Source organism: Sceloporus occidentalis, unplaced genomic scaffold (assembly GCF_023333645.1).
Source record: "Sceloporus occidentalis isolate IW3139 unplaced genomic scaffold, rSceOcc1.0.p SCAF_4, whole genome shotgun sequence".
NCBI lineage: Eukaryota > Metazoa > Chordata > Lepidosauria > Squamata > Phrynosomatidae > Sceloporus > Sceloporus occidentalis.
In genome coordinates, this window is record NW_028316984.1 from 200,281,934 (window position 1) to 200,299,587 (window position 17,654).

A 17,654-nucleotide genomic window follows, 5' to 3' on the forward strand; every position below is an offset into this window, starting at 1 on the left:
ATAGACTCTTCTTATGGCAATACTGGGATTGTCTTTATATGTACCACCATCTCGGCACCATAGCTTGTGGCTTAGCCTCTGTTCCCATCATCCCTTCAAGCAGACGCTGTAGAGATCAAGGCTGTCGTCCGGCCCAGTTAGCGTCTCATAATTAAGCAAGGGGTTTTCTTTGGGAGCTGCTGAAAGCGACTGCCCACGGATAGATCAAGGCGACGCACAAGAACAGTGAGCGGAAGAGGGCTGAAACTTCTGAAGTCAGTGTGGGAATTAGCTGTGAAGAGGAAGGAGGGTCAACAAAGGGCCATGGGAAGCAGGACAGTGCTTTTCAGAAATAATAATCTTTCCTCCAGTGGAGGGTGAAGAATGTATGCAATAATGCACCCCCCCCCCCCCCCACACACACACAAACACTCCTACAACATGGGGGAAGCCATTTTTGCTGCCAATTCCCACCAGGAATCCACACCATGTTCTGCTGCCTCTCCTGTTAATGTGGGGCAAGCTGACCACAGACAGCAAGGGACACATTCTTGGGAAGGCCACCCATACGAGGTCCGCTGGTGTCTCTGGCTAGAATTATAGAGTTGAAAGAGAGCACAAGCGCCTCCAGTCCAACCCCATTCTGCCATGCAGGGACTCATAACCAAAACACCCCCAAGAGATGGCCATCCAGCCTCTGTTTAAAGACCTCCAAAGGAGACTCTACCACCCTCCGAGGGAGCGCCTTTCAATGTGAAACAGCTCTTACTGTCAGGAAGTTCTTCCTAATGTTGAGGTGGAATCTCTTTTCATGTAGTTTGAATCCACTGCTCTGTGTTCTACTCTCTGGAGCTGCAGAAAACAAGCTTGATCCATCCTCAATATGAGATCCCTTCACTAGTGAAAATGTAATCAATTATTAGAATTAATAAAACAGAGGCGGGTTACAGACGGGCAAAAAGGGGTGTGCTCATGACGTCATGAAGGTATAGCCTTTAGACAGCCCTTACCTGAATGCCGCCATGAGCACGCCGCCTGCACGCCCCAAGCGGGAAGAAGCGGCATTAAAAAGGTGCCGCTTTTTTACCGCTTCGTTTCTATATACTGTGCAGCTGCGCATCTCCGTCTGTAAGCTGCTGCACCGGTACGCCAGAATTGTTATGCTGCTAATTTAAGTTGCCCATTTAAAGGCTCCGAGTCAGCTGCGTCGCATAATGAGTCGGGGTCCTGGAACATGCGCAGTTTGCACCGAGGCTCTAATTAGAGCTTCAGATGCCATGCAGATGTGGAAGCTGCAGCACAGCTGCACTCTATTTTAATGCTCGTAACCCTAACCCTAGAGCAACATGTACGCATGCGCTGCTAGAATTGTGGAAAGTTTGGAATTTAAAGTGAACCCCTACACACATTCCTGCGCCATTTTCACCTAACAATAAAAAAACGCTAAAACTTTAAATATTTACATATGTACAAGGGAGGTGATGGGGGATGGCAGGGGGACAGCGGTGGCAGTGGTGGCAGCAGTGACAGCTGTGGCTGTGCATTGCAGATTCAGCAAGAGCGCGGGGACCAAAGGAGAGGAGGCATCCATGATGCTGGTGACACTGGCAACGTGCAAGCGGACAAGGATGCCAACACCAGCTGATCACCAGCTGGCAGGAGGCCACCTTTGTTCTTGGGTAGGGCAGGGGAAAAAGTTTAAAGGAGTCTGGGCACTTTAAATGTGCACATACGCTTTCTGCCGCCGGTGCTGACCGCCACAGCTGCGCATCCGCCAGCCGGCAAAAGAAAAAAAAAGCCGCGTTTTTGGCCGCCCGTGCGGAAGCTGCCTCTCTCTTTGCAGCATCCTGCGAGGCGGCGGTATGGAAGCTGTGGGTAAGAAACGGCCCCAGGTGAGGCGTCTTCACTACCCCCAGTGTGGAAGCCCCATACACCTTAGCCACGCCCCCGGGGCGGGCGGTCTGGAGGCTCCGTATTCAGGGGAAGACACCTTCAAGACGTCTTCCCCTGCCCGTCTGTAACCCACCATTAATAATAATATCAAATCTTATTAGAAGTATGCAGAGACCTAGATGTAAATAAAAGTACAGAACACCAGAAATTCTCTCCAAAAAGGATGGTTATGAGGTACTAGGAAGTTTATTTCTATAGAACAGTTATATATGTACAGTATGTAATATATAATATGAGTTTATAGGTTTTTATGCATGGTTTTTTATGTGTTATTTGCTTTAATAAAAAATGACATCCCTTCAAATAGTTTTTTGGTGGGTTTTTCGGGCTATGTGGCCATGTTCTAGCCACATAGCCCAAAAAACCCACAAAAAACTATGGATGCGGGCCATGACAGCCTTTGACTTCACATCCCTTCAAATGTTTAAATATGGTTATCACATCACGCCTTAACCTTCTCTTCTCCAGGCTAAACATGCCCAGCTCCATAAGTCACTCCTCAAAGGGCCCTAGGTTTCCTGGCCACTTCCAGAGAGAATGGATGAGGAGGAAGGAGAAGGAGGCTACATCTCTAAAGGGAAGAGCTTTTGAGTCCCTTCCAGAAGGTTTTTGCTGTTATTGTTCCGCCAGGCAGCCTTCTTCACAGAATACATGGTTCTATTGGAGGCACCAGCAGGTGTGTGTTCAGATGAGAACAGGAAGCCCCCTGAGATTATCTCCCTACTAGAAGGCATCCTTGCAAATTGTCCTATAACATTATTTCTAGATTACATTATTTTGCCAATTGAAAGGATACAGAGACCATGTTTAGCCCTAAACATTTTCAGTCTGGCTTGTGGAACAGCATGATTTATCCCCCAGATGCAATTAGCATTGACTTTGGAATACTTATGACCAAGCAGCACCAGCAAATACTATTATGGTCAAAAGATTAGAGTTGTAATAAGAAGAGATGGACCAAAATCCCTTTTGTATATATTTCAGAACTTTTTTCTTTCTAGAAATGCAATACACAATAAACAACAAACATGGAGCAGTTTGATATGCACACTTCAGATAATCTGATTAGAATGCATTTGTTGTGCCTTCACACAAGGAAGAGGGACATGCATCCATTTCAATTCAGCTTGGAGTGAGTTGGGAGGAGGAAGTGGTCCATTTTTGCACAGAGAAAAGCCAGTTTGATGAGAGGAACTGGAACAAGTCCTTCTAGGAAGGATACCTCTGGGAAGGATACCCCAGGCCAAATGCTTCAGGGGCATCAGCTTGCCACTGGAGCAGCCCTTGTTCCACAGAACTCACTATCATCTTCTAACAGAGATATAGGGGTGAGGATGGAGAAGCATGTCAGAATGAACAGGGGGCCATAGGCAGGCATCCTGGTCTCTTCAGGGTTTTTCTTTCTTTCTGCCTTGATCCACTGGGAGGTAATAAGCAACCCTGCGAAGGAGGAGGAGGAAGTCCAGAGGAGGACAACCAAAACGGTAAAAGGTCTGGAAGCCTCTAAGCCCTATTAGGAGCAACCTAGGGAGCTGGGTAGGTTTAGCTGGGAAAAGAAAAGGTTAAGTGGGGACATGGTAGCTCTGTTTAAATATTTGAAGGGATGCCATATCAAGGATGGAGCAAGCTTGTTTTCTGCTGCTGCAGAGAATAGGACACGGAGCAACGGATACAAACTACAGGAAAAGGGATTCCACCTCAACATTAGGAGGAACTTCCTGATAATAAGCTGTTCAAAGAGGAGTGGAAGAATGGAAGATGCAGCCTCGGAGAAGTCTCTTTCATTGGAAGTTTTTAAACAGACGCTGGATGGCCATCTGTCGGGTGCTTTGACAGTGTCTTCCTGCGTGGCAGAAGGAGGTTGGACTGGGTGGCCCTTGGGGGTTCTTCCAACCCTATAATTCCATGGGAGCAAGGCTGAGAAACATCCTAGCCAACAAATGAACTTTATGGACAAAGAAAGAATGTGCCCCTCTACCATCCACATACAAACCCAGACTGTGGCTGAACCTGGCACAAAAACGGCCCACAAAGCCACTTCCTTATAGGACTTTTCATGAAGGAGGACAAGAAGAACCAGGCATGAAAACTTGCTGTTAAATAAAAGATTTGACCTTTATTTAAAATACAATGCATTTATACATAGTCTTTATGTCACAGACTACTGAACACTGAATACTGGTTTATGCCTTGGCATTGGGTGGGTTGAGGTCTCCCTGGCTGTTATAGTGTTAATTTTTGAGGTGGGAACTCCCAACTCCAGGCAACTGAGTTTCATCATTAAGGGCTTTGTGGCACAGCTACAACCTAGTCAGGAATTTTAACTTAGATTAAAAACATACTGTAAGGCCAATATAGTCGATACTATTGCAACTCCTACTTTGGCTTGTGGAACTAGCTTTAAAAGAAAAAAGAAAGAAAAACCTGTACAGTTTTATAAAATTTGTGTTTTTCTTTTTACATTAGTTACACAAAAACAAAATCCTTATACTTCATAGACCTTTACTTCATATTGTAATGAAAAGTTTTTGCATATCTTAGGTAGAGAGTGGCTATGCTGGTGAATACTAAAGGTGTTTGTAATACAATATGGTGTTAAAAAATAAAATAGAGATGGAAGAATTGAGAGAGAGAGAGAGAAAGGGAGAGGAGGAGGAGACAAAGACACACAATATATAAATGATTATCAAAAGAAAAAAGTTAAAGACTTAAAAGTTAATGAAGGAGTATTTTTTTCAAGGCCACGCATGATTGTTTCTGTAAAAGCTCCAGGCTCCTGCAAGGGCCTGGGATATATAGTGTGAAAACACAAGGGGCCAAAGGACACTGTCCACCGAGCACCACAGGTTGCACAGGGGAGTCCATGTGCAAACCCCACTGAAATCAACAGGGAAAGAGGGGCAGCCGAAAGACCTTCCTGGATTGCACACCAAAAAGCCTACCTTAAAAGTAGGAAGGACGCTGAACACACGGGATGTCCACTTTACAATATATATATATCTATTAGTTTAAAAACCTCACAAAACATGCATTAAACATGATAAATAGACTTCATATAGATTAGGCCCTGGATATCTTTATAGTTAAATGGCTTTAAGAATATTTTGTTGGTTTGGTTAGCTTACGACTGTCAGAAATATTAACCTGATCAGCCCCTCCTTTGCTTGTGGGGAGGGAGAGAGGCACAAGCGCACATGTGGGACGGTCCGTATTGCGGCCTTGTTCTTAGCAGAGCAATGGGAGGGCTGTTTAGAGCACATACAGACTGGTCTGCTAAGGCAAAAGGCTCCATGATATTTTGTTTAAGGAAAAAAAAGATACACTTCAAGCTTAACTTGATTAAGCAGCATATTTCAAATAACAGCTTTTGAAGTTAAATATTAATATGGCAATTGAGTTTAATGTCAGTACATGAGGAGGGCCTGACCAACTCACACCCAGCCACTGGTCAGTTTGTAAAACATCTCTTCGTCTAAGCTTTCGTTCTGGTCTTTTGCACGTGTTGACAGGAAAATGTAGCCACCGATGAACTCGTGCACCACTTTGCAATCCACTTCAGTGCAGATGAAGGACACTCGGACATCATCTGCAAATTCAACAGTCACCTGAAAGTGCAAAACCAGACCATTTTAAAAATAGGAGACGAAACAAGCAAGAACAGTTTTATTCAGGCAGGCTTTTAATACACATTCATGGGATGGCTTTTATATGGGGGGGGTGTGTGTTATAGTTTTTAATGTATGCTATTTTATATTGTTTTTATTTGAGGTTTTTAATTGTTTTTAAAGCTTTTATTGTAAAGTCTTAAATTGTTTGTATCTGTGAGCCATCTTGGGTTGCTTTCTGGGAGAAAGGTGGCATCAAAATGAAATAAAAAAATAAAGATTCCTATTCACAACATGTAGCTTCTGATTCTCCCCCAAAACAGGTCCAGGCAGCGCATATGGCCATTATTCTGTCCCATCATCACACCAACCACATGAAGCATGCTAAGCTGAAACCACAAGTAAGTTTCATGGCTAGGAAGGCTCTGAACCCCGCTCTTCCAGTTCCAAGACCCAACATTTTAATCCCCAAAATAGAGCGGGCTCAATCCAGATGAGTCACTGCTGGGAGGATTAAGAATGGGACACAAATCCATGTTCTTCCTTTGCTCTCACTCATTGATTCCCTACTCAAATTTCTTCTAACCACAGCTTGCCATGACATCTGAAACAGGGAACTAGTGGTTAGTGCTAACGTCCAAAACCCAAGAGAGAAACAACACTTCAAATCACTGCTTCAGGCTACAGCCTGAAGTTAATGTAAACCAAAGTCTGCCCCATTTGGATGCCATGGCCAATTATGCCTAGAGAAAATAGGGGCTTAAGAGAGGAAAAGAGAATGTGCAAAAGTGCAGGATGTTTTCAGTCCTCCAAATTCCTGTTGGAAGGGTTAGAAATTGAGGTCTGAATTGGGATCATCATTGTTTGATGGTGGAAATAACAGCGAGGGTTAAGATGGATCTGAGGGCTCCTCTTCAGGCAGATAATAATAATAATAATAATAATTTGTTTTATTTATATACCGCTATTCCAAAGATCATAGTGGTGAACAGCAAGTAAGCTAATTTGCCCCCAACAGTCTGGGTACTCATTTTAGCTCCCTCCTCGGAAGGATGCAAGCCTGAGTCGAGCTTGGTCTTGAACTCGCAACCTTGTGGTTTTGAGTGAATGGCTGCAGTACAGGCATTTAACCACTGCGCCACCAGGTCTCCATTAGATAGAGCAGCAATTCCTGAAGTGGGTGGTATGCCTTTCCTGGGGGTGATGGAAAGATCCAGGGGGGCAGGGAGGGGAAAAAAGGACTGCAGGGGGGTGGTGAGGGAAAAGCGTGGGGCCTTCAAAGTATTCCTGTACAAGAAAGACAAGCAGGACCATCAGCCTTTAGGACCATGGTGGAGATGAGGGTTGCATGAAACTTTTCAGGGTTCCTTAAAACTGCACAGTCTGGCTGATCGCTTTGTGTGGTGATCTCTCCCACTATTCACCTGCGTGTGCAAGCAAAATCCTTAGCCATGCCTTTCACTAGTAGTGGCAGTGGCAGCTGTGAAACTCTCATGAGGCTTGGGAGCAGGGCATCACTTTCTATGGCTTGGAGTGATGTAATTTTGAGACAGACTGAGTGACTGGAGCAAAGTATTAGAGGACATGGCTTCAAGGGAGAAACAACTGCAAAAAGTTGGAAATGCCAACTAATACTATATTAGCTAGGAACAGGATGGATCCCTCAAAATCTGGAACGTCCTAATATTAGACACAAAGCTGCCCAAGGATCACGGGCAAGGCTTTCTCTGGCGGGCAATTTTGTAGGGTAAACAGATGCTGGCTCACCAGGTTATCCACTGTGCAGTTTTCTTACTGAGTGAAAGCTGGATCTGTTGGATGAGTCACAAGGTGATTAAGTGCTTAAGATCAACACTTTGCACATTGTGCCTCGGCTGGTCACATGAAACCTGCCTTCCAGATGGTCTTGAATACATAATCAAAGGGTCAGATCCAGGACCCTGATTCCCTGGTAGTTAGGAATAATGTAATATTATGAAGCTCATTCTCTATTATATGTAAACAAGACAGCTCTCATGAATTTGGCAAGATTCAGGGCACCACTCTACTTGTTTTTCTTAGTAGCAAGACAAATGACTCTGTTGGCTCAATAGGGAAAGAGACAGTGGCAGAAATACAAAAAAATATTGATAACCACCTTACTTTGGCTTTTTAAAATACCTTAACAATTACAGATAGACTGAGGATAATGAAGAAGAGAGGTGAAGATATTCAAGGAACAAGTTTTTAAAACCTCTGAATAGTAAAACATGAGTTTAGAGCTGCAAGTGCTGATGAACTTCACCCAAGCAGCCTGAAAAGATTCAGGGATTCTATTTGAAAACTCACTGAAAACCATTATTGCATTGAGTGCAGAAAGGCTACAAACATGGACTTGAAACAAACTGAAACAGAAAGGAAGAGGAGTCAACAGTACAGCTTTCTCCATCTTGGTGGTTTCCAGATGTGCCAGATCACAGCTTCCCAAATAACTGTAGTCCAGCATATCTGGGCAAGGCAAGGTTAGGTTCTATTTCATCTAGGTTGATCCTTTCTTCATTATTACCTCTTCCCTTAGGTTAGGAATAGCTGCAATATGGTATTTTGAGACCTCAACTGGCACAGAAAGCTTTAAGAGCACATGTTGCTTACCATTTTTATTTCCCAGTTCACATTCCACTGTTTCATGTTGCTGAACCGCCAAGTCTTGATGGCATCACTGGTGCTGGCATCCATCCGTATCAGCCGGTTGTAGGCAATCCCAATAAGCTCCTCTTTCTTGCCCCCTTGGAACCTGAAATGTTCACATTTTATAAACACCACTGTGTTTCAGCCTTAAAATCCCAACACATTTAGAATGCCTAAGAGAATTTCTTGCATCCCTTAATCTCACACACATGTGAGATAGTCTTCCAGGTATACCTCCTGACTGTAGAGGTAAGCCTTCACCCTGGCCCCCTCTCAGTCACCTTCTGCTAGCCGAGGGGGGTTCTGGGCTGTTTCTGCATTCACTATAAATAAGGTCATTCCTCATACTGAGATGCAGGGAAATCAATGGCCAGCTATTGGGAGGAGGCAGCCTCTTGTTCAGCTGCATAATTCAGAAATAATTGTTTCAAGAGGCTGCAGACTGTCTCTTCAGTGGCTGGGCACTTTGGAGCAGCTTCACGCCCTCAGATTTAGATCTATATTCTCTTTTACCATTTTTATTTTATGGTTTTAATTTAACTGTTGTGAAACACCACCAGTGATTTATTTTGGAAAGGCTGCATAGTTTGGTTTTTGAAAGGGGAAATATTTTAGCCTTTACTAGATTATGCAAGGTGTTTTTGCCATGTGCCTACAACTGAGTAACCAAGTTAAGAGCAGAAAGGTTAGATCTTTACGGTTGCCATTTCATGTTTCATGGTTATGGGCAGTCACTGTAATCCAGTGCACCCAAACTGGCCATTCCCATCTTTCAGCACACCAGGGCAGCTCATGCTGTCGCAATTATTTTATACTGATCAACATATGGGTGTTTCTGCTGGATGGCTGGGTGAATCGTACAGACCTTGCAATGAAGTGTGTGATGCCAAACTCTGGGAGAGACTGCCAAGCTTGTATAAATCTCATTTTGGCTTCAATGAGGCTCATTTGGGCGACATTTTGATGGGCCTCTAAGATCCGGGCTGTGATCTGTAAGGTTGGAGGAAGAGACACAAAGAGATTTGAGGCAATTGCTGTGCATTTGTGGTCCTCTGTCTATAGCTGAAAGAAGGAAAAGGACTGGAAGGCAGTACCAAGAGGTAGAGAAGAGGGACAGGAGACAGGAAGAAGGCACTAAAACCCCATCTCTTCTGGCAAGCATACCCCCCTGATCTTCTCTAAAAATCTGAAGAAAACTTCACCTCATGTCCCTATAGAGATTTAAGATAACTTTACCGCAGGATGTAATGAGATTTTAATATTGTATTGTAACGTTTTTAGATACTACACTGTTTTAAATTGTGATTTTAGATAATTGTTATTGAAATTATTGTTGTATGGAATGTATCAGTTGTAATCCCGCTTCAATCCATCTGGAGAGGCGGGAAAATACAAATAAAACATTATTATTATTATTAGAAGTGGTGTGTTGTAACATTACACTTACATTGGCAACAATGCCTCTTTAATTTTCTTTTAAATCTTAATACTGACTATTGACTATTTCTCTTGCGTTGGTCCTCTTTGAAACTGAGGACTACTGTCCTGGTTCCTCCTGCCCCTCCCAAATCAGATGCTAATCAAAAGAGCTATGTCCTCATTTATGATGGAGAGAAGAAGGCCTTTGAGACAGCTCTCTGATGGAAGAGAACAAGGGTTGATGCAGGAGCAGTTTCACTTCCTCCTACAGAAAAATGGTGGGCTGGGGAATATTTAACACTAAGAAATATGTACTCCAAATGGGTGGAGTACAGCATCAGCTATTTTTCAAGAGAAAAAAGTTGGAGTGAAATGCACAAATACTAATGAGTGGAAAATTATAAAGACAAACTTTTAGAAGCAAGCAAATGTATTCTTCTCAAAATAAGAAGACTGGCAGAAATCTAGTTTTCCAGATCTCCTTGGCTACTTTTAAAACAAGCAATTTTCTTGCCAGCTCAGATGTGGAAAAAAATAATGTGTAGGTAGCCTCTGGTTTCAAATATGAAATATGGGCAAAACTTCAAGGGACCAGAGAGTCTGTCCCTTTTCTGCTTCTACTTCTGGCTCTTTGCTCCTCTTCTGTGTTTCCCTCCTCCATATCTTAGGTCAGCAGTGTTAAAAAGCCTCAACCCAGATCCTACACTGACCAGATGCTGGATAACTTTACAGTCACAGAGTAAGGTGGAAGTTGCCCAATGCAACTTGGACTGTGACACTACATAACCAAAAGTGCATTGACACAGAATCACATGCAATACATATATGCACAAGCATGTATAATGGCACTATGCATATAACTCTGCTTCCACAACTCTGAACTGATTTATGCAGGAGGCTCCACATCAGATGCAAATGCTTCCATGGAGGAAATAATAAAATCCTTGAAATAAATAAATAAATAAATAAATAATAATACTAATACCAATACCAATATATTTCTATCCTGCCTTTCTCCCAGTTTAGGACTCAAGCTGGCTTATAACAGCCAAAACAAATATTGTGAAAATCATTCACGGCACACAAAAGTTAAAAAGTAATAATAAAAAAAAGTTAAAAAGAAAACATTAAAAAACAACAAATAAAGGTCATTTTCCTCTAAAAATTCATGCATGTAAAAAGTATTCTCTCTTGAACTGCAGCAAGTATGTATATTGGCAGCAGTCCATGTAATCAAAGGTCCACATTACAGATATAGAATACATAAACAGGCTGTCCAATTCACTTACAAGCTGATGGATCAAGCCCTGGCGTATGACTTTTCATGATGACCGTCCTAAAGCCTTATATAGTATTTTGTCTTACATAATTGTTTCTTTGGTGGTGCATGCACACAGTGTTAATATTATGAAAAGCAGTGTTCAAAAAATGTAAAGCCAAAGGTAGTATCACACACATGTACACACACAGGCTGCCAAAGTGAGTGTCCACTCTTGACAGTCAGCAGGGGAGGGGCAGAGGGAAGAAAACCAATTTTGCATTCCTTCTTCTGTCCAAAAAAAAGTTAATGCTCCCAGTTCCAGCAGGTGGCATTTGTGCCCCCCAAACATGGGGAATCTTCTTGGATATAGCAACTTTTCCTTGCTGAGACTCTATGATCATTAGGGTACATGTAGACTCCCTAGGAATTTAAGTGGCTGGTTTATTTTATCACTACGGTTGAAGGCTGAGAAGGAACCACCAAAGGAGAAAGACCGTATCTCCCCATACGGACCTGCCAGAACACTAAGAAGAAGATTTTCTCTCAGTCCCACCACCATCAGAGGCTCGCTTGGTAAGGATACCTTCTTGGTGGTTGTTCCCATCCTCTGGAACTCACTTGCAAGGGAAGCTAGGCAGGGAAACTTTTATTTTCAAGCAGGCACCAGATGGCTAGACTCTATTAGAAGGTATGAGTTTGCAGAGCACTGGAGGACAGGGGATCTTGGAGGTGTCTCATGCACAGAGTTACTTTGAGGCTGGGAAACTCGAGGGCAGTTAACAACAACAACAAGCTTTTAATATGCAATTGCATTGGGCTGTTGACTTTTGTATGTTTTTAATGGTTTTATGCTTTTAGCTTCCTCTTTCTCACCTCCGTCCTTTAATTTCTGTCCAGCATTCAGCTGCACGCATTATCACATCTGCCCACCGCTGTGACCATATCTCTCCTGTGTTGGCATCCCTTCACTGGCTCCCACTCCCTTTCTGTATTCAGTACAAGCTCCTGCTGTCGACGTTTAAAGCCCTCCATGGACTGGCCCCCCCTTACTTATCAGACCTTCTTTCTCCTCACCTTCCCACCAGGGCCCTCCGTTCTGGTAGTTAAGGTCTGCTGTCCCAGCCCAGGATTTCCTCTGCCCCATCCCAGATTCGCCCCTTTTCACTCGCTGCCCCTCACTCCTGGAACCTTCTTCCCCGCGAACAAGAGCCATCACTTCTTTAACCAGCTTCAAAACGGAGCTGAAGCGTTCCCAGGCATTGCATAATTGTCACTTGCTTTTTGTTGTTCTTTTGTTGTCTGTTTTATTGAATCATTTCCTGTATTGCTATGTATTTTATATAGAATTATCCTACTAGAGAGGCCCCTTCCCCACCACCACTCCCTTTGTGTGGGGTCTTTTTAGATTGTAAGCTTGAGGGCAGGGAACCGTCCAATTAAAAAGATTGTATGTACAGCGCTGTGTAAATTTACAGCGCTTTATAAATAAAGGTTAATAATAATAATAATAATTGTTGTTCTGTGCCATATCGCAGGGTTTTCTTGGCAAGTTTCTTCAGAGGGGGTTTGCCATTACCATCCTCTGAGGCTAACAGATTGTAACTTGCCAAAGGTCAGCCAGTGGGTTTCCAGTGGCTGAGCAGGGATTTGAACCTGGCTCTCCAGAGCCAGTTTGAATCCATTTCTTCATGTCCTAGTCTTTGGAGCAGCAGAAAACAAGCTTGCTCCATCCTTAATATGACAAAGTCTGCATGTCCAGGGAACTCGCACCTTGTAGCAGTGACTTCTTTAACTCAGCTATGCACTGAGTGAAGAAAAACGTCCTGATGTTAGTGCCAGAAAAGCAAAGAAAGACAGAAAGCAGCACATACATCTCTCCATTTTTTCTGAGATGCTGGATATTTAATTTTATTATTCTGTGACATTAAAAAAACCACACCAAAGCATCCAGGCCTCCAAACAACATTCCAATTCTTGGCGTGCATCTCTGTCCTTTTAACATTTATTCACAAAATGACCAAGTGCTTGTTTATTTCACATTTACTGTCACTTACCAAGTCTCTTACATAGCCTGGCTGCAGAAGGGCAAATGTGAAGAAAAGAAAAGGAAGCAGAAGGAAAAAAAAAATAAGCGATCAGAAATATGGTAAACAAGGAAAAAGGAGGAAAATGTGCAAATTATCAGCAAGAATAACATTTCAAACCATTGAAAATAAAACAAATACAAGCAAATGAACCTCAGACCTTCCATACTGCTGCCCTGGGGAGAAAAGCAGCAAGAAATGAAAAGGAGCATGAAAAATGGAGCAAAAGGTGAACACAGCAAGGCCTGCATTTTCAAGAAGAAACTGTTTGGACTTTCTTTTTCAACAGTCCACAGTATTCTGACACATCCCAATTTTCCTTATACAACCTTTTAGTCTCCACACTCACCAAATTATGGAAGGGGAATAAAAATAAGCAAACTAGTGAACATAAAAATGCAGAAGAAGAAGAAGAACAGGTTGCTCACCTGTAACTGTGTTTCTTCGAGTGGTCATCTGCGAATTCACACAAATGGGTTTATTCTGCGCCTGCGCAGCAATCCTCGGAAACTTCTGGAATCTCCAGGCAGAAAGCAATGTATCTTTCTGCAACTTTTTGGCGGTAGCCCCGCCCACCCATATATAAGGCCCCTGGTGGCCCGCTCCTCTTCAGTTCCGAATGAGCCGCAAACAGCGCGGCATCAAGCGTTGTCAAATGAACAGACACTGAGGGGATGGATGGGCGGGTTTGTGTGAATTCGCAGATGACCACTCGAAGAAACGCAGTTACAGGTGAGCAACCTGTTCTTCTTCTTCGTGGTCTCTGCGAATCACACAAATGGGTTTAGACTAGTGAGCTGTAGTCAGTGGAGGAGGGAGTGTCAAACATAATCAATGAAATCAACAATCAGTAAACAGTGTAACCCAGCACCTTGTATCTATTAACAATGCCGTGGGTTCAGTGAATGGCAGAAAGTAACACTGCCCTCCCAAAGCCTGCGTCTTGTCTGGCCCTGGCGTCCAGCCTTAACGTCTGAAGAATGTCAAAGGCTGGGACCAGACAGCAGCCTTGTACACATCCTCAAGGGGGAATCACCCATCAAGAAGGCTGAGGATGCGGCTACCGCCCTAGTTGCATGGGCTCTAACCCGACCTGGCAAGGGCTTCCCAGCCAGTTCGTAGCAGAGGCAGATGGTGTCGCCGACCCATTTGAAGAACCTCTGCGGTGAAACCGGCAGCCCTTTTTTGGCTTCGGAGTAGCAAACAAGAGTTTCCCCGAGCGTCTGTAAGCAGATGTTCTGTCCAGGTAGGACGCAGCGCCCTCTGGACATCCAGGACATGAAACTGACGTTCAGAGTCTGTGGTCGGATTAGGAGCCAGAGTCGGCAAAACAATGTCCTGATTGATGTGAAAGGCAGACAACACTCTAGGTAAGAGGGGGATGTCTGTACGGAGAACAACCCTGCCTTTGTGAAATGGAGAAAGGGTTGATCCACCCTGAGGGGACACAGTTCACCAGCCCGGCAGGCTGATGTGATGGCTACTAGGAAAGCTGCCTTCAAAGTAGGGAGTCTCAGATCCGTAGTAGCTAAGGGTTGAAAGGGTTTAGACACCAGATGCGCCAGGACGGCGTCTAGTCTCCACTGCGGAGGAGGAACCGCAGCCGGTGGATGCAGGTTATTGAATCCTTTAAGAACCTTTCTATGTGAGGGTCTCTAAGCAAAGGGGCTTTGTTCTTAAACAAATAGTGAGAGGAGATGGCAGACAGGTAACACTTTATAAAACTTAAAGAGAAACCTGTTCCAGTCAGTGTCATCAGAAGTCCAGAACCACTGGGATGGAGACACGGGTTGGTGGAACGTCCTTGGTCTGTAGGAAGGCAAGGAATTTGTTCCATTGTAAGCATGGGCCGTCTGGGTAGACGGTCTCTACGCTGCCCTAATTATTTGTTGTACACTGGGTGGAAGAGCCCTCAGTACTGAATCCTCCATGCCACCAATGGGAGAGCTTGCATCTCGGGATGGTGGACTTGCTCGTCGTGAAGCGAGAGTAGGTTGGGCCGGTATTCCAAGCGGAGATACTCTTGGGCTCGTCGTAGTAAAGGGGCGAGTGAACCAAGGTTGTGTGGGCCACCACGGAGTTATTAAAATTGAGTCCGTCCGGTCGGCCAACATCTTCGAGAACACTCTTGTGATCAGAGGAAACGGAGGAGGGGCATATGGTAGGCCTTGAGTCCACTTGAGCTGGAAGGCGTTTCCTTCTGATCTCGGCTCTCCGGTGGGAGAGCAGAACCTCGGTGTGTGAGCGTTTGACAGGGAAGCAAACAGGTCCAGCCGAGGGGTTACCCAGTGGGCGAAAAGTTGGTTCACCACATCCGGGTGTAGCCTCCATACGTGGCAAGTGAAGGACGACGTGCTCAGTTAGTCCGCGAGGTTGTTTTGATCACCGGCAGGTGAATGCACTGCAACAGCGTCCCGTGCTGTATGCACCTTCCCAAATGAGGATGGTGACAGCTAGTAGCGTCTCTGATCTCGTACCACCTTGTTTGTTGAGGTAGTGTACGGCGGTGGTGTTGTCTGTGAGCAGAAGCACGACTTTATCGGAAAGAACCATCCGAAAAGCTCTGAGTGACTTTTCCACGGCCAGGATCTCCAAGATGTTGATGTGGAGAGCGGCCTCTGCGGACGACCACTTGTCCCTTATAGCAAGGTCCGAGTGTGGGCGCCCCAACCTTGCAGGGAGGCGTCCGTGGTCAAGGAGAGGACCAGTTGTGGAGGCAGGAATGGCATCCCTATGCAGACATTGTCATGTTGGAGCCACTAGGATCTCTGTACGGTCTGTGGGATGGTGAGCACCTTGGAAGGAACGTTTTGATTGTGAAGTCGATGAGCTTGGTAGGGAGCTGGTTAGACTTGTCAAAGTTGACCTGCAGGCCCAGGGCAAGAAGGAGCGAGGGGGCAAATGGAGGTCCTCGAGGAGAGTCTCTTTGGAGGATGCCCTGAAGAGTCAGTCGTCCAGGTACGGGAAGACTGCGATCCCCTTTTTTGAGCAGGTAGGCCACCACGGGCGCCATGCCCTTGGTGAAGGCCTGTGGAGTTCTAGAGAGGCTGAAGGGAAGGGCCTTGTACTGGTAAGCCTCTATGGCAACAGCAAGGGGAAGAACCTCCAGTGGTCCTTCAATACTGAAATGTAAAAACAGGCGTCCTTTAAATCCAGTGTCACAAACCAGGAATCTTCCTGTAGGAGTGGTAAAATCGAGGCAAGATTCACCATCCTGCACAGAATAAAGGCATTCATGGGCTGAAGGTCCATTATGGGCCGGAGGCCCGAGTTTCTCTTCGGTACAGTGAAGTACCTGGAGAAAAAATACCGTTGAACCCTCCAAGGGGGAACAGGTTTAGTAGCGCCCTTGACTAAAAGAGTGTGCACTCCGTCGAGAAGAGGCGAAGAGGTGTGCAGGAGCACATTAGAACCTCTTCCTGCTGGGAGCTGGGGTACCAGGAGTGTCGGCCAGAATAATTTTGACGTGTCTTAACTGAAGAGGCCCGAGTTGTCAAAGGGCATATCTTCAATCGCCGCCTTTGCCTGGGGGTTGAGTTCGGAGGCCCGAAGCCACGCGTAACGGCGAAAGGCTATGGGCCATATAGCACTTGGATGCACAGTCCATGGTGTGCTTGACAGAAATGATCTGTTGGCTTGCTATCAGATGGATCTCATTTCGCAGAGTGACCATCATGCGTCTCCTATCGTCTGGGAGATCAGCGATGGTAGGGCCCATCCCCTCGACCAGAAACTGTATATAGGTCCCATACAGGCTGCATAGTTGGCTATCTTAAAGTCAAGAGCAGCTGAGGCAAAAAAATAAAAGAAACGTTTGTTTTTTTTTCAGTCTATCCAGCTTCTTGATGTCTTTGCCTACTGGCGAAGAGACGTCCTAGGAGCGAAAGTAGCCTGGGCTCCTTCCCCTATATCAGAATTCAGCTGAGGGTGGTTGGAGAGCCAGGACGAAGTGGACAGAGTGACCCGGTAGAAGTTGTCGATCGGTAGATAGTCTTTTCTACTGGGTCGAGGGCGTCATCATCAGGGTGGGCCACCTCTAACTTGAGGGCACCAGCCATCCATATGACCCTGTCAGCAAAGGCCCTGACATCGTCGGTGGGCGATGGCAGTGTAGGGCCCTCAGGAACGAACTATGATCCTTTGTCCGAGAGAGGTGATCTTAGGAGAGTCTTCTCTGTCAAAGTCGTCGGGCCCCTAGGTGACGTCCACGGCCTGAGTGGGGAGGCGTGTTCGTGTGGGGCCACGAATGCTACGACACAGATGGGAAGGTGCCACTGGGAGTAGGTACTGTCCCGTGGGCTGGTCATAGACAAGGTCTGGGAACGACTCGAGTGGGTCCTGATCTGGCTCGACCGTGTCAGTCGTTCATAGGCCAAAGCCTCATCAGCCTCTGTACCAAGGGAGCCCCTGCCCTTCCGTGAAGGAGAACGTATGTGCCATTTGTCCCGAGAGGGAGAGCGTGGCTTTGATCTTGACCTCTGTGGGGATAGAGGCGCATCGGAGTCTGAGGGTTCTCCCTCCGATTCAGAATCCATGCTAACTATCTGCAGGCTGTCTGCCAGTACAGAAAGGTGGCTCACAAGGAGGACCCTGGGCTCCAAGAGCACTGTCCGGGAAGATGCCGGCACAGGCGGCGTCGGGGTCTTAATTGACGTAATGTCAGAAGACGGAGCAGGTACTGGCCTC

General features: G+C 45.4%; 1 protein-coding gene across 4 annotated transcripts in view; it reads right to left on the minus strand.

Moving 5' to 3' along the window:
- Positions 1 to 4,028: 4,028 nt before the first annotated feature.
- The window catches only part of FERMT2 (FERM domain containing kindlin 2), a 126,182-nt gene continuing 112,556 nt past the window's right edge, over positions 4,029 to 17,654 (minus strand). For 2 of the 4 annotated variants that reach the window (XM_089522900.1, XM_089522899.1), the window contains 4 exons: positions 12,939 to 12,959; positions 9,070 to 9,194; positions 8,169 to 8,310; positions 4,029 to 5,537 (listed from right to left, as the gene is read on the minus strand). In XM_089522900.1, coding sequence (XP_089379026.1) covers positions 5,364 to 5,537; positions 8,169 to 8,310; positions 9,070 to 9,194; positions 12,939 to 12,959 — 462 coding nt within the window. In that variant the 3' untranslated portion in view covers positions 4,029 to 5,363. The remainder of the gene's footprint in view (positions 5,538 to 8,168; positions 8,311 to 9,069; positions 9,195 to 12,938; positions 12,960 to 17,654) is intronic. The other 2 variants (XM_089522898.1, XM_089522901.1) reach the window with 1 other exon arrangement.